At 37.1% G+C, this 21,988-nt stretch overlaps 1 protein-coding gene across 9 annotated transcripts in view; it reads right to left on the reverse strand.

Annotated features, from left to right (window-relative positions):
* The window catches only part of LOC143244533 (uncharacterized), a 64,357-nt gene that overhangs the window by 17,433 nt on the left and 24,936 nt on the right, over window positions 1–21,988 (reverse strand). For all 9 annotated transcript variants that reach the window (XM_076489383.1, XM_076489378.1, XM_076489385.1 and 6 more), the window contains 3 exons: window positions 4,618–4,687; window positions 781–847; window positions 188–248 (listed from right to left, as the gene is read on the reverse strand). In XM_076489383.1, coding sequence (XP_076345498.1) covers window positions 188–248; window positions 781–847; window positions 4,618–4,687 — 198 coding nt within the window. The remainder of the gene's footprint in view (window positions 1–187; window positions 249–780; window positions 848–4,617; window positions 4,688–21,988) is intronic.

Here is a 21,988-nt window from a genome sequence, read left to right on the forward strand (position 1 = left end):
TTAAATGACTATTTTTAACTAAAAATAATTTTCAGCTTCCATCACTTATTCAAAATATTCCAGCTTTTATATGAAAACTTCAAAATAATCCACTGTCAAGAAGATTATATATACATGTTTAGAGAATATTAGAAACTTTTACATTATTTGAGTTGATTAAAAACTAGTGTAAATTTTCAATCATTACCTTCCAATTTTTCTGCAGAGGTCTCATATAATTTCCAAGCATTGTTATTTTTGTCATCCAGCTGGAAATAAAGACATTACACCTCTGTGTTTCAATACATAAAAGTAAAGGTTTTTAAGCAATAAACTAAGCATATACAAATATAAAAGTGTCCATTAAAAATTAATACGGACCTTAACTAGAAAATACTGTGAGACTAGAATGCATAATGGTATGTATATTGGTTCAACATGTACCACACATGCAAAACATCTGGGCCATGTACAAATATATTTTAATTCTCTGTTAACAAATACTTCCTCATACTTTATCGTATGAAACTTCAGTACAGTTACTTTAATCTTTTATAATAGCAAACCATCACTGCTATTTGTAACCTAAATTTGTAACCCTGAAAACTGCCTTTCTACAGATGTTTGGTTTTAACTGATCAATATCAAAATTTAACACAAATCATTTGATTTCCAATAATGACTCATGACATAATGAAATAACACATAACTGGGGAAGAAAGAAAGTAAACTTATTAAGCTTAACAATTTTTCAGGTTAGTTTCAAATTTGTCTTAGACTTTTCCATATGCACACACTTACATGCTTAAACTTCTCATGCAACTTCTTCAGCAAGTCTCCACATCTTTGTAAAGTTGCTAGTTGTGGTCTAAAAGATAATGCACATTACAAAACAAATTTTTAATTAAGTATCTTCAAGAAAATATTTATGTTAAATAACTTGACACTTGTGATGATGAGAAATACTGGCATTCCTTAACCATTTCGGCACTGAATAACAAGTTTTAATGTTTGGCATGGCGCTGAATATATATGTTTGATACTTCAAAAGTCCCTGAAATGTTCAGTGATTGTATCCAAAACAATTTCTGAATAACAGAAATAAAGGAGGACACCCTGATACACAATGAAGTGCCATGTAAAGCGCATTAATTTATTATAAATTGTATACAATTCGTGCAGCAGCCTTTGTGGTTATGATATATCTCATGGCATGGTAAAAAGCACATGGGGGAGATTGCACTGTTTGCAGAAATAATTAGTCTGCTTTCTTTTCCATCCAGCTGTGTATCTATTGCTTTCCACCAAGCGCTGACTTTATCAGTACTTTGGCTTTGCTGACATATACCTCCAGCAGATTTTGAATAATCTGCTCTCTGAATAGTCTTGGAGATACCGGGTTTTCACCGTTGCTCTTGCAGTCTGCACAATATATATCCATTAACAAGAGCTACTTCTCGAAGCTGATGGTAAATGGTAAAATACCACTTGGTACTTTTGTGTGGATACATAAAGATTTCCAGCTTCTGGTCTATGATGTCTACTCAACCCATGTGTTAGTTGTATGTTTCAGTAATCAGTGGTTTTCTCACATTTCTGTATCCACCAGGCTCTCCTCTGGATCAAATTTGTTTATCTGTGGTGCCACTTGTGGAAATGGTCGATAAAAAATGCACCCATTTAGTGTCATGCCAAACACATGCTACCATATTACCACCATGCATAAATACCGGCAGATCTCCTTTGCGAAGATGCAATCTTGTAGGGTGGATATCTGATGGCATGTGTTTCCATCCAGCCTTAACTGTGCCACAAGCCCCAGTTCCATTCATCTCTAAGTGTTTGAATAAAGACTGTGAAGAATAAAAGTTGTCCGTGAAGACTATATGTCCCTTATTCCAAAACCCCTCCAGTAGATTCAAACATAGTCTCTGTGACTGAGTATCCAGTCACAGGCACTATGGTATTTTACCCACAATATGTAGTAATTTTCAAAGCATATCCAGATTTCTTTCACACAATGCAAATTATTTGATGCTCCATCTTGAGGGTTTTGATGATAAATATTGTTTGAGATGAACTCTCCCTTTGAATTTGATGATACTTTTAATGGATAGCTCACGTTGTGGGACATATACTGCAAGGTATTTTGATTCACAAAGATTCATCAGATCCCATATTTTCCACAGTGGATCATAATTTGGATCTCCACTGTTTGGCCGATCATGCTTATTGTTAGCAAAGTGCAAAAATGATGTCAGGATTTCATAACAATCTTGTGGTAATACCTCTGTAAATAGCACACAAGTTAGCCAAAAGGAGCCCCAGTAATCCTCCAGTTCATGTTTCTGGCACAACCCCATTGCTATTTGTAGTGCAATATATGCTTTCAGTTCATTGACATCTGTCTCAATCCATTTCATAGAACGAGAGTAAGATGGCAATTCAGTGGTGCAGTCAAAATACTGCAAAGCATATCTGTTTGTTTCATTACAAATCAGCTCAAATGCTTCATCAGGAAAGAAAATTTTGAAATACTGAAATGGAATGTAATTTGCTGCATCAATCAGGAATCCATTGCGAGTGGTAAAATCTGGCAACCAGTCAGATTCAAAATTATCAGTGTCACTTTAATATTACCATGGAAAATTTGGATCCTGGTTTTGTCTTCAGGTTCATTATCACTTTCAGGGGGAGCTTGGGGCTGTGCTATACTAGCTGCTCTACCTCTCCTCTGACTTCTCCTTGTACCTCTAGATCTCTGGGAATATACACTCCTTGATCATCCACGAGGACCACCACTGGAAGTGCTAGGGGCATCTACAAAATAATACAAAAAACTCTTGTACGTAGAGATATAGCACTTTTCCGATGTTCCATGTATGTTATATTTATATATTTTCCTATCGACAATATATGAAAACGTAGAAAACTAGCCTTGGTCAGTCAGTTTATGCATTAAGATATATGACCCTTCCCACACCATGTGCTTACCTAAAGCAGAGGCAGATTCCAGGACACGAATGTCTTCATTATCACTCTCGTCCGTTACAAGTAAGTTTCATTATCATCTGGCTCAAACTCTTTGTCACTCTCTTCATCGTTAAATATAATACTGATTACTTTTTAGTGGTATAAGCTTTTTCTTTCGGCATTGTAACAACGTCGCAAGTATCAACAGAATGTGCAAGGAAGGTGCCTTCTAAAACAATGAACAGTATGATCTACACAGGCTAGAAAACAAAGAAATCACGTGACCTCCAGTTGTATACCTTCTGGGAGTCCCAAGTATACAATGAATACAAGTGGTTCTAAAGGCTTGTGTGATTATGATAATTAGCCATGGGGGTATATTGTTTCCATGTTGTCGACAAAAGTCTCCTGCAGCGCTGAGCCTTTGCGTTTCAGTTACAGAGTACTTGATAGGCAAGATGTCATGCAGTTTGGGATTACACAAACCAATGAGGAATGCTTACTCTAGTAATGTCTTAATATTATTGTAGCAAAAGCTACATAATTTGAATTATATAAATGAAAACATTAGGAAATAAATCACAGAAATATTTAAAAATAAATACAACTAATAAGTAAACTTAGTATTCCAAAAATTGTTTAGTTTTGAAGTCTAAGTTCAAGGGAGGTCCAATTCAAGCTACAGTGATTCACAAGTTATTGGGCTGTACTATTTTCAGAGAATAGTAACCAATGACACTTTTCCCTCACTTCACCTATCCAATGTGTAAGTTTTCATCATAGTGAATGTAAAGTACACCTCACACCAAAAGTATGTTTAATAGATACTACTAGAATTATACAAATATGTCATATACCACTAGTTCCAAAACATCCAAGTTAAAAACACCTGATAATCAGTTCTTTACAACATAAATTAAAGTTTAATGCCAAAATAAAATCACTTCATTAACACTGCACCTTATCTTAGTGTTTTTCTCAAAAACAGGGTGCCAAGCAGCTTTCAATGAGACCCATTTCATGTTGTCTAGTTTACTGAGAAGGTTGAATGTACTATATTAACCCTTTGGCTACAGACTTCATATAATTTACACAAGTTCATCTACACAAGTATCTGCATTATAACTTTTGGTAGACTTTTAGTAAAGATTACAAGTATTTTGTATACAAAAAATCAGACAATTTCCTCTAACAAGTGCAATTTGTCTGGCTTTTTAATTTGACAACCCTTTGTTATTCTAAATGGAATCAAAGTTGAATTTGAAGTGAAATTGATTATTCTGTGTTCAGAACACAACATGCCATTTAAACCTTTTGTATGGGCTTCATTTAATGCAATAGTTCCTCTACATGTTTGCATTATAACTTTTGATACAGCACAAGTATCTTCACAAAGTTTAGTAGACTTTTTAGTAAAGATTACAAGTATTTTGTACACAATAAATCATAATTTTAATGAAATATTTTTTACTAAAGATTTGTTTGTGAAAATAGTCTGCTTTGTTACTAGTCTAAGTGCAGAGTGATTTCATCTTATGATTAAAAAAACTATTCTTCATTCCAAAAAATTTCAGAGAGAGAAATAGTAGGCAGTCAAACCAATGTTTCCTTATACAACTTCAGTGGTAACACTGATTAATGAATTTACTGAATATTAATACATACTTCACCAAAGGATCCTGTAAAGTATTGCATAGTTTCTTCAATCGACATAAGGTACCTTCATTACCAGGACCTATCATGAAAAGTATAAGAAATGTAAACTAGAATGTCATTATACAATGATCAAACACGAGATTGGATTAAAAATAACAGTATGGCTCTCAGAAGAACATCCACTGTTTTAATATAAGAATTGAAATTATTACTATCAGAGGAAAAAAAACAAATTATGTTCATGATGCACAGAGTAAGAATTTTAGAATTAAGTTCAATTTGTAAAACACTTTTCACATGAAATCATTTCATAGCATTCTTATCACACCTACTGATCACCACCATTTCTAGATATCACTAACTATAAAAGGTTTAGTCTCTTTGTCACTCTGCCAAAAATATCTTTATGCACTTTTTTGGTAACACATAACAAATCTTTGCTTAAAAACAAAACTATCACCTGATTGTTCCTAGGCCAGTTATCGTGCTTATGCTCAATATTCATGTATTCCATATTTTCTTGGTAATTTTGGTAATATAGCAACAAAATAGTTTAATTCAGAAGTTTTATGACAGTGAGTTATAGCTAAAAGCAAAATAAAATTTACAAGTAGTATCTGAGCCGAGCCTTGCATTACATTTATGTATTACACTATAAACAGGACTCCTATTACCAATGTTATAGTGAGTGTCTACAAAGTTTTAAGTAGCAGGTAATGTTAATAAACAAATATTCTTTTAGTATTTTAACACTTATCTACTTGGCCTTAAAACATAAAAAATAAGCATTTATTACTATCATACATCTTATCCTTCATGCAGTCAAACAGTTGAAAATTTGTTTTTGAACACCTGCACTTTTTTTTTTTTTATTTCCTATCTAGAATACAATGAAAAGGCTCAAGAGCTAATTTCAAATTGAACTAAGTGTACTATGATTCTTAAAAGGGAATCATATTAAAAAGTACTAATTTACAAATTAAAAACTTAAACAGCATTAAAAAGATTAATGCCCTTTAAAAAACTAAAAACATTTGTAAGGTGGACAGAGTCACCATCTCTAATAACACTAACATTTTGGATAAACTTGAGACAAAACATGTTTAACTGGTGCTGTCATTGAGAGTCGTAATGATGGGAAGACAGTAAAATGTGGCTTATTGTGACCTGAGTGTCACCCAGACAACACATTTGTGAATCAGTCTCAGATAAAAGAAAACGATAAATTAAAAAACTGTGACCAATGCATAGTCTAGTTAGATAAACTTCTTTCCAAACCTTATGGAACAGGACAGCCAAAGTCTAATAGAGGGTTTTTATTTAAAAAAGCTTGTCATTGGTCACTCCAAGTGGCACAGAGCTGAGTCTTGAATACAGGACCATAGTCCACATATGGAACAGACATAGCAGTAATAGTGCCAGAGCAGATAGATTTAGCTGCAGTGTCTGAAGCTCCTTCCCAGGAATACCAACATAGCCCAGTATCCAGAAAAAATGGATAGAAGTAGATGTCAAAGAGAAATGGTCCAGTCGGTTTTGAATACCGGTGAGAACAGGGTGTGAATTAACATGAAGCTATTCCAGGGCTAGAAGAGAGCTAAGTGAGTCAGTATAAATAGTGCAATTTGAGTACTACTTAGCTTGTAGTATACAGTAGTATACAATGGTATACAGTTCAGCAGTGAACACAGAAGCTGTAGAGAGGATTCTGCACCCAACCACCGAACCACAACAAACCATGGCAGAGCCCACAGAGTCACCTGATTTAGAACCATCCATATAAATTGGAATGGAAAGATTGTTTGAAAGATGTTCAGTAAATAAAAGACTGTACTTCCAATTGGGAGTATCTGCTTTTCTCAGATGACATAAAGAAAGGTCACATTTGAGGACTGTAATGAGCCATAGTGGGATGGGCTGACCAGTGGATACAGCAATGTTATCCAAGGACAGACCCAATTCATCCAAATGCATCTGGATATGAAGGCCAAAAGGAGAAATAGCAGATCGTCTCTTCTATAAAAATATGGACCACCGAGAAAGAAAAACACAACCCCAGGTGGGATGCTTAGGTGAGGAACAAAGTTTCGAAGAATAGAGTAAAGACAGTTGCAAAAGGCGAAGGTGCAAAGAAGGTTCATCAGATTCTATGTATAAGATCTGAACTGGGGAGGTGCAGAAAACCCCAGTGCAGAGTCAAAGTCCTTGATGATGAATGGGGTCCAGTGTCTTTAAGGCCAAGGGTCCGACAGAGCCATACACCAGTAATTCATAGTCAAGTTTCAATCGAATAAGGGCACGATATATCTTTAATATAGAACATTGATCCGCTCCCCTACAGTTGGTAAAACGACACAGAGTACAGGATCAGGGTGAACACCCCCATTGGATGCAAAAGTGCAGGCAAACGGTTTTAGAGAGAGAGATTAAATTCATTTGCCATGGTCCACTTCAGTACATAATCAAGGGCAGTTTGTAGTTGCTGCTCAATCTATCCGATGTTTGACGACTGACTTGAGATGTGAAAGTCGTCGACATAGAGCCCATTTGCAACAGTGAGGAGTTATTTAGTGATGGCATTAATCTTTATAGTGAAAAGTGTGACATTCAAAACATAGCCCTGAGGGACTCAAAGTTCCTGTAGAAAAGTAAGGAAAAGTGTCCAACTGACAGAAACTTCGTATTTCCTGTCCATTAAAAATATTTTAATAAAAATGGGTAAACGGCCACACAACCCACATATATGGAGGTCTCCCAAAATGACATACCTTCATGTTGTGTCATTAGCCTTCTCAATGTCAAAGAATATCAAGAGAAGCATGAGATAGATGGCTCAGCATGTCAGTGTACATCATCTGTTCCAACAGATGTACTGCCAGACCAATGAAGGGCAAGTTTCAGTTCCACCAGTGTAAAGGGACAAATATAGTCATAGAATCAGTTCGTAAGGAAAGAGATGAACGCTCTGCCCGAGTCTTGATGGCCAAGAAGGTGGAATAACAAGCTAGATACCCAGCAAAAGCTTTCACCAAGAGTATTGATATCAGCTACTTCTTGGCCATCAGAGAGTAAGATCAAAAGGGGGACAGAATTGTAGTGCCCACTAACCTTTTGAATTCTGTCCCATATGACTTTGGAACTGGTGGTAGGAGATATACCAGCAGTGAACTTAATCCATGATTCCTTCTGGTTTTGACGTCTTACCCACAGAGTATGTGCACGGATCCGCTGGAAAGTGATGCAATTTGAAAGTTTGGGATATCTACGGAAAGTATCCCAGGCCTGTTTTGGAGCCTTCCGTGCCATGTGGCAGACAGGATTCCACCACGAGCAAGGATATAGTGGAAAATGTGTCGAGGTTTTAGGAATACATTGAGCAGCTCCTTGTATAATACAGTCAGTTACTACTGCCACATAGTCATTTATTGATGGCTGACAGACGATGGCAGGATCAAGTTTTGCAAGAGCAGTGAAAGTGGACCAGTCTGCCTGATCCAACTTCCACCTGGACACACGGGATGTTGGCATCGATCACGGCCAGTCTCTCTAAAAATTATAGGAAAATGATCACTGCCTCACGGATTATTGTTAACCCTCCATGAAAAATGGAAGAATAATGAAGGGGAGCAAACTGAGAGATCAATAGCAGTAAAGGACTGACTAGGTGCGTGAAAATAAGTGGAAGAACCAGTATTGAAAAAAGAAAGGTTGTGATCAGAGAGCATATGGTCTACAGAGTGATCCCTCCTATCAATAACAACACTTCCCCAGAAAGGATGATGTCTATTAAAGTCCCCCAAGAATAGAAAGGGAGATGGCAACTGTTCAATGAGAGCATCAAGGTCTGATTGATGATATTTCTCTCCAGGTGACAAGTAGAGAGAACAAAAGGTGATGGTATGACCCAAGGAAACACGAATGGCTTCGGCCTCCAAGGGTTTGATGAGTGACAATGACAGGGTGAGCACATGCTTATCAAATAACAGTGCCACCCCTCCATGCACTCGTCCATCACACAGCCTGTCATTTCTGTACAGAGAAAACTGCTGAAAGGTGGCTTTATCGGCAGGTTTCAGAAATGTTTCTTGTAAGGAAACACATACAGGATGGTAGGAAGCAATCAGCGTTTTGATATCATCCAAATTAGAACGTAAACCTTGACAGTTCCATTGTATCAAGGTGGCCATTTTTATTTACATGTAGGCCAATTGGCTGGAGAACCCATCTGTTTACGACCTCGTCTTTTTTCCTTACTATCCTTATTCGGGGGAGGTCTATCGACCTCCATGGATCCTGCCCTGGGTCGACTGGCCAGGTTTTTGTTGTTGGAAGGGGATTCCAGTGACTCAGGATGGGAACAAATGATTGCTTTGCAACTTGGGGTGGGAGAAAAAGATGTATCTGAAGAAATGCCTGTACCTGGAACCAAAGGATGTAGATCATGGGGTTTGTTGGAATGTATGGGAGGAACAGAGATGGGTATAGAAGTTGATTCATCAACTTTTTTAACCATGGAGGGCAAAATGCTTTTCATTTGTTCTAAGAATGATTCTCTTGAAAGTACAAATAGATCTGTCTGCACTGTGGTGGTGGAATGAAGTGCAACAGCATACGTCCAAGATGAAGTGATAGACAGCAATTTCCGAGCCTCAGGATAAGTAATGTTATCAGTCGTTTTCAAATGCTGCACCTCTTTTTCCTCCAACCATTTAGGGCAAGAACAAAAGTAGGAAGGGTGAGAACCATTGCAGTTGACACAATGTAAGTCCATTTCAAACTCATAGGCATCGTGGTCCTTGCCACCACAACAAGCACATGTCAAGGACACAATGACATGACGTCTTAGAGTAGCCAAACCTCTGACATTAGAAACATCGGAAAGGGTTTGGAATGCCAGGGTTTCGTGAGCACTATGTCCAAAACACCCATTGAGAACTTCCAACACTGGTACTTGGTTGACTCTAACCCAAGTGCACCAGCCAATTAACCCAAAGGGGGCCACCCAAAGGCCGACCGTCTACAGGAATTCAAGGCGAAAATGGTGTACTCTGCAATTTAGATAACCTGGTTTGATGGTGGTAGGTACACATGGTGATGTAAATGTCAAAACGAGGATATCTGTCAGCAGTGTAACTCCATCTTTGGAAGTGGAGATGCACCTCACAGCAGAATGGAGAAACCTTGAACAGAGAAACCAGCGAGAATCTCTGACTAGGGGACGTTCTTCAAATCCTTCTCAACAATAACTCCTCATTATGAATTCAAGGTAGCATGAGGGGTAACCTCAATAGGTACATCCTCAATAGCCTTTGAATTCAAGAGGAGTTCACTGTGTTGGGATGTGGATGTTTCAACCAATATGTCTCCAGTTCGAAGCTTCTTTACTGACTTTGGAGAGCCAGCAAGTCCCTCCAGTCCCTTCTGAATAAAATGGGGGACATTTACCCTAAAGGTTTTTCTGAAAGAGAATATAGGATGAGAAAATGAGGTACAACTGGTGCTACAGACGTTGAACATTGCTGATTAGTCTTCAAGATGTGGTCGTTTACCTATTGACTGTTTTTTCACTATTTTATTTAATTTTTTGTAGGAGGATCCATAGAAAAAAAGGAAACTTTTGATGCCCACTGACCCCAACCACCATGGAGCCCTACGAGGGGATGCACTACATTGTCAAGGAAGGACACTGCAGCAATGCCAGGGTTTCGTGAGCACTATGTCCAAAACACCCATTGAGAACTTTCAACACTGGTACTTAGTTGACTCAAGCCCAAGTGGACCAGCCAATTAACCCAAAAGGGGCCACCCAAAGGCCGACCGTCTAGAGGAATTCAAGACGAAAATGGTGTGTTAGGGTTGGACCTCTCAACCACCAGAATCCTCTCCTCCTCTTCACGGGTCGCCACACACTGCAAACTTATGGGTGGATGTTTAGATCTCAGAGAAGGTAACCTGAAAGAACAGAACCTTCCCTGGGAGGTCTCCTCACCACATACAGGAATCAACACCGACAGGTGTAAAACAGAAATCCATCAAATATTCACCGATACTGGAACTCAGCACATGAATCAAAACAAAAACTCAATATACTAAGAATAAACACAGCCATAAAACTATGCTCACCAGACAAAATTAACAACAAATTAGAGGAAATAAAAGAACACTTCAATATCAGTAGGTTTCATCCACAAACTCTAGAACACTATACGTACACACCAAGACAAAAAGCAAAATAAACTAACAAAAGTAAATATATCCCACGAATTAAAAAATCACAAAATCATATACTGCTGCATACCACATATTTCCGACATCAACAGAAAATAACAAACATTTGGCAAAAACTAGTAACAAAATATGATATTCCAGTTAATACCAAATTTATTCAAAAATCAGGCACAAAACTGAGGTCTGCACTATGTAAAAACTACACTGACAAACACTACACCAACATGAGTTATAAAATACAATGTGGTAACTGCCATGACTTCTGTATTGAAGAAACAAGTAGAAAAATGAAAGCCAGATTCAAAGAACATAAAAAGTCACCTTCTCACGTTTTTGAACACTGCAAATCGAATAAACACAACATAACCTCAGAAAACACCAAAATACTAAATAAAGAAACAAACAAACAAATGCAAAATTAAAGAAGCCTTACTTATACAACTCAAGCCCAAAATAAACCAATACAAAGGAACACCTTTACACCTATATTAATAAATATAATCAAACATCTAAGCCAGTGGTTCTTAACCTTCTTGGAGGTACTGCACCTCAGAATTTTCATACTTGCATTCACTGAACCCTTCGTAATTGGAAAAATAAATATGATTTTTTCAAATTCAAAACATAAGTAGATATTTTATTAGTGCACAAAATGAACCATGCATCAGTTGCACACAAAATCAGTGTTCAAAGAACAAAACCAATAAAACATGAATTTAACACAAAAACAAAAACTTAACTCAATGAATATTTACTGCAAATCAATGTGACTTTTGCTGTTGCCTTTCAAAGACAAGTTCAGAAATGTGCAGCTTTACATTGGCAAGTGCCACTCTCATATCATTTTCGCAACAAAGTCTGTTCTTTTTCTTCGTTTTTATGTCTACCATCCTCAAAAAGGATTGCTCGCAAAGATACATTGTAACAAACAGTATGAGTATCTCAAGGGCTTTCTTAACAATAAGAGGGTATGCCACAATTTGGTGACATGTTTTTCTGAAAAGTTGCTGTTGAACCAGGCAAGGTTTTTGTTGCCAACGCATGCCTGTGCAGAACACAGTGCGTTATAATGACGTGTGATGCATCGACTTCCACCAGTGCACTAAAACCAGATTTTTGTCCCAGCACGACTGGAGCTCCGTCCGAACAAACTGCAGAAACCATATCCCACAAAAGATCATTGTCTCTGGAGAAGTCATCCACAAGTTTCTTCAAGTCAGCTGCCTTAGTTGTTATTGTAAGAGGCTTACAAAATAAAAAATCTTTTACCTCATCGTTCTTCACATAGCGAACGAATACAACAAGCTGGCTTAGACTGGAAATGTCGGTTGTCTCGTCGAGTTGAAGGCTGAATTTTGCTGGGCTTGAAATCAGACCTGCAACTACTTGAGCCAAGATGTTATCGCTCATGTCATCTATTCTACTGCTGATGGTGTCATTTGAAAAAGGAAATTGGGATAACTTATTTTCAGCAGCTTTTCCCACCATGATATTCGCCATCTTCAATGCAGCTGATTTTACGAGTGCTTTACCAATGGTTTGTGGTTTGCCCTGCTTTGCGATCAAGTACGCAACTTTGTACGATGCTGTGAGGATCGGTTTGTCAGTGGGTACAAAGCCGAGAACAGACAAAGTAGCCTTTTCATCAAACCTGGCTCTCTTTACCTTGAATTCAGTAAGCATTGTGTTCTTGTATTTCCCATCTCCATGCAGCTTTAGGGAGTGTTCTCTTAGTTTTGCCAGAGCTGGACTAGAATTGCTCAACTTGGCATTCCAAATCATGCATTGAGAACGCTCACTCCCATCATGTTCCATTATACAAGTGAATCCATATTGTACGCATTCATCTGACCACTTTCTGTTTTTGCTCGACATGGTTAATATGAAGGGATTGAAAGATTAGGAAAAAAATCACAAATGACGCACCATTACTAGTCACAAGTCGACTGCTAAGCACATGAAGTTCCCTGCAGGACAGATATTAAAGACCAAGTGATGTGACGTGATCAGCCATAGCCAAGTGGAGCATGACGTCACAAATCATACAAGTGGGGTGAACGGAATGGACCCACTGTGTGTGTCTTGACCTCCGCCAAACCCCTGAGACTGACTCACTGAACCCCTGGGGTTCAATTGAATCCAGGTTAAGAACCACTGATCAAAGCATGCCCTCTACATTCCTATACTGTTACACAACCGCCATACATCGGTCAGTTACCTTTCTTTCTTTGTGAACCTGATGATGACCACTCCTCTACATAAAAAAGTTTCTCAACCCAAACTAGCCATTTTTACATATATATAAAACAACTTCTCTTTCTAATCCTTATGGTATCAAGATGACCAAACATCAATACAGTGTTATTTGTAAAAGCTTGTCTTCACGTTGCTCACTCCAAGTCGATGGCCAGCTGGCACGGAGCCAAGCCTTGAATACAGGACTACAGTTCATGTATGGAACAGTTACAGCACAGATATTGCCAGAGCAGAGAGATTTATATGCGGTGTCAGAAAGCTCATTACCACAAATATCAACTGCATAGAAGTAGATGTGAAAGAGAAATAGGCCAGTCGGTTTTGAATACCGGTGAGAACAGGGTGTGAATTAACATGAAGCGATTCCAGGGCCAGTAGAGAACTAAGAAAGTCAGTATAAATAATGCAGTTTGACTAACCTTTAGCTTCTGTGTGATCCAGGGCAAAAGAAATGGCATACAGTTCAGCACTGAACACAAAAGCAGAAGAAGAGATTCTGCACCCAACCACCGAGCCACAACAAACCATGGCAGAGCCCACACAATCACCTGATTTCGAACCATCTATATAAGTACGAATGAAAGGATGGGTCGAAAGATGTTCAGCAAATAATAGACAGTATTTCCAATCGGGAGTGTCTGCTTTTCACAGATGACTTAGAAACAGGTCACATCTGGGGACTGTAAGAAGCTACGGTGGGATGGGCTGACTAGTGGATACAGCAATGTTATCCAAAGACATACCCAATTCATCCAACTATGCCTGGATTCAAAGGACAAAAGGAACAAAGGCAGATCATCTGTTTTGAAAAATTATGGCCGACCGAGGAAGGAAAACACAACCCCAGGTGGGATGCTCTGGTAAGGATCAAAGTTTTGAAGCATATAGTAAAGACAGTTGCAAACAGTAGAGATGCAAATGAGGTCCATGAGACTCTCTGTATAAGCTCTAAACTGGGGAAGGGCAGAAAGCCTCTGTGCAGAACCGAAGTCCTTGATGATGAATGGAGTCTAGTATCTTTAAAGCCAAAGTCCTGGCAGAGCTACAGACCAGTGATGAATAGTCAAGTTTCAATCAAATAAGAGCACAGAACATCAATCCCCTTCCCAAGTGGTGGAAGAGAGTACACGGAGAATGTTTAACGCTTTCATACATTTGACCTAGAGCTGTTTGATGTGTGGTATAAAGGTTAGCTTAAAATCAAAGATAGGCCCCAAGAACTTTGTCTCGGGGATCATAGGCAGCACAACTTCACTGATACGAAGTTCAAAATCAGGGTGAATACCCCATTGGCACCAAAAGTGCATGCAAAAGCCATTTGCTGTGGCCCACTTCAATAAGTGATTGAAAGCAGTCAGTAGCTGCCTATCAATAAACATCATGTTTGACGACTGACATGACATGTGAGAGTCGTCAACATAGAGCCCGTTTACAACAGTAAGAGGAAGCTGTTCAGTGGTGATATTAATCTTTATACTGAAAAGTGTGACACTCAAAACACAGCCCTGAGGGGCTCTGAGTTTCTCTAGAAAAGAACAGAAAGAGTCAAATCGCACACACTTGGAATCTCCTGTTCATAAAACATTTTTTAATAAAAATGGGCAAATGGCCATGTAACCCATATACATGGAGGTCTCACAAACTGCCATACCTCCATGTTGTATCACAAGCCTTCTCAAAGTCAAAGAATATTGATACAAGATGTTGTCATTTGAGAAAGGCTTCCCTGATTGACATTTCAAGTCAAATGAGGTGGTCTGTGGTGAAATGCTGTTGTCAGAACCCACAATGGGTGGGCAAGAGCAGGTTATTTGATTCGAGGAACCAAACAAGATGTGGTTCATTTACCTATGCACTGTTTTTTTTTACTACTTTATTTATGTTTTTATCTGGAGGATCCATAATAAAAAAAGGAATATTTTGGTGCCCACTGACCCCACCCACCATGAGCCCTACGAAGGAATGGACTACAAGTGGGCAAGAGGAGGTTGATTCTAAGAACCAAACAAGACAAGCATTAACCATCCTCTCTAAGGTCTTACAGAGACAGCTTGTCAAAGCAACTGTTAAAAAAGACATAGGATGGTAGGAAGCAATCAGTGTTTTCACATCATCCAGATTAGAATGTAAACCTCAACAGTTCCATTGTATCAAGGTTGCCATTTTTATTTATGTGTAAGTGAATTGGGTGGAGAACCCTTGTCCATGGATCCTGCCCTGGGTTGATTTGGCAGGTGTATGCTGTTGGAAGAGGATTCCAGCAACTGAGGACGTGAACAAATGATTATTTTACATCTTGGGATAGAAGAAGATGTATCCAGAAACCAAAGGATGTGTATCTTGGGATTTGCTTAAATGTATGTAAGGGATAGAGATAGGTGTTGAAGTTGATTCATTGACCTTTTTAACCATGGAAGTCAAAAGATTTCGCCTGTTTTGAGAATGATTTTTTTGGAGGTACAGAGAGATCCAACTGCACTCCTACTGCAGTTGTGGAACAAAGTGCAGCAGCATACGTCCAAGATGAAGTAGTGGACAGCAACTTTCAAGCCTCAGGATAATTAATATTATGAATTGTTTTCAAACACTTTACCTCTTTTTCTTCCAACTATTTAGGGCAAGAACGAAAGTAGAATGGGTGAAAGCCATTCCATTTGATGTAATGAGGGTCTATTTCACACTCATAGGCATCGTGGTCCTTGCTACCTCAATAAGCAGACATCAAGGAACCATGACATAACATCTTTGAGTGACCAAACTGCTGGCACAGGAAACATTTGAGGGGGTTTGTAATGTATGGCCATACCCTGCAATTAAGATAACCTGCCTTGATGGTGGCAAGTGGATGTGGTGATGTAAACATCAAAATCAAGACATTGGTCAGCATCGTAATTCCACCTTTGTGAGTAGAGATACGCCTCATTGCAGAAACTCCTTGGGTGGAGAAACCAGTGAGAATCTCTGACTGGGGGATGTTCTTTAAATCCTTCTCAACAATAACTTCTTGTGATGAATTCAAAGTAGCATGAGATGTAACCTCAATAAGTATATCCCCAATCACCTTTAAATGCAAGAGAATTTCACTGTGTTGAAATGTGGATGTTTCCACCAATAGTCACCAGATTGAAGCTTTTTAATGACCACTATAGTCAAGGATTGTTTTAAATACTGAAAGAGAATGTAGTACAAGAAAATGAGGTACAACAAGTGTTACAGATGTTGTAGATTGCTGCTCAGAAACTTCAAGACGTGGTTGTTTACCTATGGACTGTTTTTTCACTATTTTATTTAAATTTGTATTTGAAGGATCCATAATTAAAAAAAAAGGAATATTTCGGTGCCCACTGACCCCACCCACCATGGAGCCCTATGAGGGGGAAAGACTACAATGCCAAACAAGGACACTGTAGCAATGCCAGGGTTTCATGAGCACTATACCCAAACATAAGCATCAAATACAATGTCTACAACACCTGTTGAGAACATCCAACACTGGTACTTGGTTGACCCTAGTCCAAGTGGACCAGCTTACTGACCCTAGGGAGGCCACTCCAAGGCTGCCAGTCTACAGAAATTCAAGGCAAAAAAAAGTGGTGCATTACTGTTAAACCCCTCAACCACCAGGATCTTCTCCTCCCCTTCAGGGGTCACAATGCACAGCAAACACGTGAGTGGATGTTTAGATCCCAGAGAAGATAAACTGACAGAACAGAACCTTCCCTGGGAGGTCCCTTCATCACATACAGGAATCCACACTGAGGGGTGTAATGATAATATTTCAATTATTTGGATAGTGGAAGTAACAGTAAAAAGAAATTGGAAGCACTTATTTTGATTAACTGATTATTTTTGAAATATTATAATTTCACTCAGTCAGTTTACAAACACAAACCAATGTAATTATTGCTCATAAAGAACTTGCTCAACTCTTAACTACATCAGATTTTAAGGAGGCTAATCAAACTATACCGACCAGTTTTATGGTATACAACTGCATGGGAGTACTTTAAAATTTTTTTTTTTCTTCCCTTAGACAGAAGACTATGTGGCAAAGCAGTTTCAAAGTAAAAGATTTGTGCATGTACCTTTTTCTTCTCCTTAAGATACAAATTATTTTTACATAGTATGAAGTCAAAGGATTTGGCTTTATGATATAAAAATTGTTTTAAATACTAATTACAAGTTTGTTTTTTTCAGTATTGAATTGGATTTCAGGTTGTAGATATTTTGAGTTCAAATATTATCTGGAGCTCTGTAACAGCATGGATTAAAGTTTAATGTCAGTATAACATCATTTCATTGACACTGCACTTTATCTTATTGCTTTTCTCAAAAAAAAAAGTGCCAACCAACACTCAACGAGATCCATTTCTTGTTGCATATTTTATACAGCATGTTGAATGTAGTAAACTAAAATGATTTTGATTAAGCAAATCAGCAAGTGATGGCAACCAGTCAACATAGTCATGGTAGAATGGTTTGTACCAAAAATAGACTTGGACAATTTAGTCAATTAACAGACATAATTAATTACCCAGGAATTATGTTGATTAATTTACATATGTGGATGAACTTGTTTAGTGTTAGCTCCTCAATTTAAAACATGTGGGGGGTTAGTGGTTAAATCTAAGATGCTGGATTTCACAGTATTCTATAGTTTGATACAGTTTTCAATTTAACATGTGGAACATTTCAATTGGTATTTTTTCCCCACTGTTTTACTTAGTTTAACTCACAGAAGCAGAAGTGTTTACAAGCACTAATAAATGCTCTATCTGTTAAACGTTGTCTTCTGCTCTTGTCAGTCACATATACAATAACTTCCCAGTAGTTTGTTATATCACCGTTTACTGATAATTGTGAGGATAAAAAATTACTTGTATGAATTTGTGTTGTCTCCTTTGAGATTTAAATGTTACAACTCATCAGAAAACATACATCCAAATACCTCTGTTGTTAACAGGCTCTGTTGGTTATCTAAGACACCATACGATCAACTTGGGACACCAGGATTTTTTAGAAAAATAAGTCATAACCAAGTCACAACCCAACAATTGTTAGCAAAGAACAGTGTCTTGTAACATGTGAAAATCCACAAAGTTCACTGGAAAAAGCCATGTGTTGCAACTTAAAGAGGAATCTCAGTCTGGATAAAATAAGTCGCGTTCACAATTTCTATTATGACTTACCTAGATAAGAACAAACAGTGGAAAAAAACATTATGAATGGTATACAGATAGGGAAAAATGACTACAAGGTGACACTTGACTAAGCATATACTCATCTTGATGACGGTAACTAGTTTTGTACTGTTTTTCTACCCATCAATAAGGGGAGGCAAAATTCCAAAATGGTACATGTTATTAAAACTGTTTTGTTAATCAGCAAGAATTCTGTAAATATAATTTAGAGTTGTGAAAGAAATTTAAAAGGGATTACCTACCCTTGTGTGTACAACTCATGAAGATGCACATACTTTCAAACACTTTCTATTTCAATAGTTATTAAATGAGTGGAAAATTCATTTTCAAGCTATATACAATGAAATACTGCATTCTAAGACCAAAATATTAATTTTAATGCTCTCAATGCCAATAACACACATAATAGTTAGATTTTAATCATTAGTCAGGATCTCACGATAAAACAAAGTGAAAGTTGATAATGAAAAGTGTTAGAATTTTTTAATCTACTTTTGTGTATCTTCATGTTTTTTGCTTTTTTAAAATAAATATGCAAATGTTACAGTGTTATTGTTCAGTCACAGAACACCATCTATGAATCTAGTAATGTCAATCTGAAGCAAACTTTTGGCACCTGGTGAATTACCTGGAGTAGAAAAAGAAATAAATCCAGTCTTCAACCACATTATCAGTTTCATCAACAAATTTAAGACTGCCCAATCTGTAATGATTTATTTGATGCTGCTTTGAAGAAAGCAAAACAGTGAGAGAAAAACTGGTACTGTCTTTGATCCAATGTTTCTTTTGAATTTTCTTCCCTTTGTATAAACAGAGCATGCAGTTTGCTAAAAGTTTTATCACACAGCCAGTGAGTATAATACACTCAATTTCAAGAGTACATCTGCACTCAACTATAATTACTTCACCATTTTGACTTATGATAAGTTGAAAAAACTCTCAAAGAAATCCTTTTGGTTTTCTCTTACAAGACATTCGTTAAATCAACAACAAAACTCTTTAATTAACCACTAAAAACTGATACAGGATACTCTTATCATCAAAACTCATCCTTTTCATAAAGAATATAAAATTAATTTCATAGCATTATATTAAACAACTTTCTGTGCAACAGTTTTTGATACAAGGGACCTATGTTCATCTTATAAACTAAAACTACTAAACAGAAAAACAAACAAAAGCCCTCAAAGCCAGCACTTATGATTTGCATAATAAAACTTTCTCTTAACTCACTTAAATTGACTATCTTAACATATAAAAGAAACCTGTTCCAAAGGCCAATGGAAAATTCTTAAATTTTATCAATGCATAACAACTGCAATCATCTTAGTATTCCAATCAATAAGTACAGTTCCAGATAGATCTAGTCCTTAAATAATTAACACTAAGACTATATGAAGTTAGAGTTAGAAAAATTCTTTATAAGCAACAGTTACACTAGTTTGTGTTTATAAACTGACTGAGTGAAATTATATTTCAAAAATAAATCAGCTAATCAATATTAGTGCTTCCAATTACTTAATATTACTCGCACTATACAAATAATTGAAATATTACCATTACATTTGTTTATTAAGCACAAAGCTATATAATTTTGAACTACTGACTGGAATGAAAGCAACTGGTTAGCAGTGCTAATCACCAAATTAATTGTTAAATATAGCATAAATTTACTGCTCTTCTTTACACTGTTATATGTTTTTAATTTAAAATTGGTGAAGAAATTAATTTAAAAGTGACCATACATCCTGATACTACCAAACAATATTGAAATGAAATATTAAACATCAGTAATTTAAATGACTGGGCTATCAATTACCATAAAAGATTTGAGGTTTCCAAAATAAACAGCTGGAGTTTATCAGCAATCCAGGTAAGACCTCAGCTAATTTAATACCAATTAAATGCTGCCATGATATATTTTCATACTTTGGTTTTTTCAATACATTCTAGTAAAATTCTTTAAAAATTTGTGTTATCAAAATTAATATTGTTTAAGACACATGCAGTTCTTATATGCTTGCTTGTTAGACAATACTTTTCATTGTTTAGAAGTTATAGTTCTCACAAGAAAGGTGTTTTTCATATTGTTTATGTCTAAACTTACATACAAATGCAAGTGTTATAACTGTATAAGTAATATTCTTTGACAGATTGTTTAGGCAGAGTATTCATGAAGAAACTTTGTAGAATGGATGGCAACTGTCTGTTGTGGAGACAAGTGAAGAGGATGATGTTTCGAAAGTCTTCTGCCTTTTGCCTTCAAGTAACAACTTGAAAACAAATTTTGAAAAGAGACATCCCATTTGACACATCTGCCACCGTTTTTTTTTAATGTTATAATAAATAACTATCTACAATGTACAAAACATCTACAGTAGTTTTTTCATACACTTGAATGTTTCTTACTGTATCATTTTCATGTATGCCATATAAGCCAAGTTTTTTTTTTGCAGGCAATATTTATTAGACCAGCAAGTCTGTTTAAAAAAAATTTTATACAGTCAAACAAAGTCACATAGACATAACTTTAATGATACTACACATAAAGTGAGCAATAAAGTTCATATTTTCTTCACCTCCTTGCACAAAAAACTTTCTTGACTTATACTGCTCTTGGTACAAACTTTTGCTTGCCACTAGCCTTGATACTCCAATTTATCTCTGCATACTAACATGCAAATTATCATGCAATACCCCTACACTAATAGGAGTGCAACACTATCCTTACTGTAACTAGCATCCTCTAATCTTGCAACTGTTAACCACTTTAAAATTGGTCAGATCACAGTAAATCACACTAGAAGTGGGGAGGATGGGCATGAAATGAGAGAAGAGGTATCTTCCCAATAATACATTTTTGTTTAAGAAAATATTGACTTCTGATATGGTATCTTGCCTCCTCTCACAAAAAGCTAGAATCTCCCACAGTGGAGCAGGCCAGTGAAAATATGATCCTGCTTGAGGAAGCACCTAAATGAAAATCATGGGATGATAGAAGGAACTAAAAATAACTCCCATAAAAACCCATCTTACTTTTGATCTAAGTATGCTCTTTGCCTGTTAAGAAAATGTTGCTAAAAGGGCAAAAACAGATGTGGGCCACCATGAAAAGTTACAGGAAGAATAGAACCCCATCCTTAGTGTAGTGGGTAGAACACAACAGACTGTAAAGGGGAGTGTGACATCAACCAACACATCATAGCACCTGGAATTGCATCAATTCCACAACAGGAAGAGGGATGGGCTATGTGGAGTGTATTTCTCGTCCAAAATCTGGCAGCATTGGGAATTTATCACCCAGTCAGGGACAGGAGGATGGTAACCATCCAAACGTATGAGGACTTATGTGGCTGGTCAATTTCCAACCAACACCCAACCCAGAGGAACTGAGATCTGACAGATGGTAAGAAAGAGAATGCTTAAGATCGAGAGGCAAGCTATAATTTATAGCAGAGTACAATATCCAACACCTGGCAGCAAATGGAAATATATAACAAAGTCTGTGGTAGAAAGGGCATCATGCCATCAACACTAGCAGAATGCCACTGCCCCACTCTCAACTGAGTGTTATTACACATTCAGGAGGACAAATCTCTATGGCCCACAACCCCAGCAGCTGGGAACAGGTAAGTGGCAATGACTCCAACATTCTTTTAAAAGAAGGGTAATCATATACTAGAGTGTCTGGAGTA

Source organism: Tachypleus tridentatus, chromosome 2 (assembly GCF_004210375.1).
Source record: "Tachypleus tridentatus isolate NWPU-2018 chromosome 2, ASM421037v1, whole genome shotgun sequence".
NCBI lineage: Eukaryota > Metazoa > Arthropoda > Merostomata > Xiphosura > Limulidae > Tachypleus > Tachypleus tridentatus.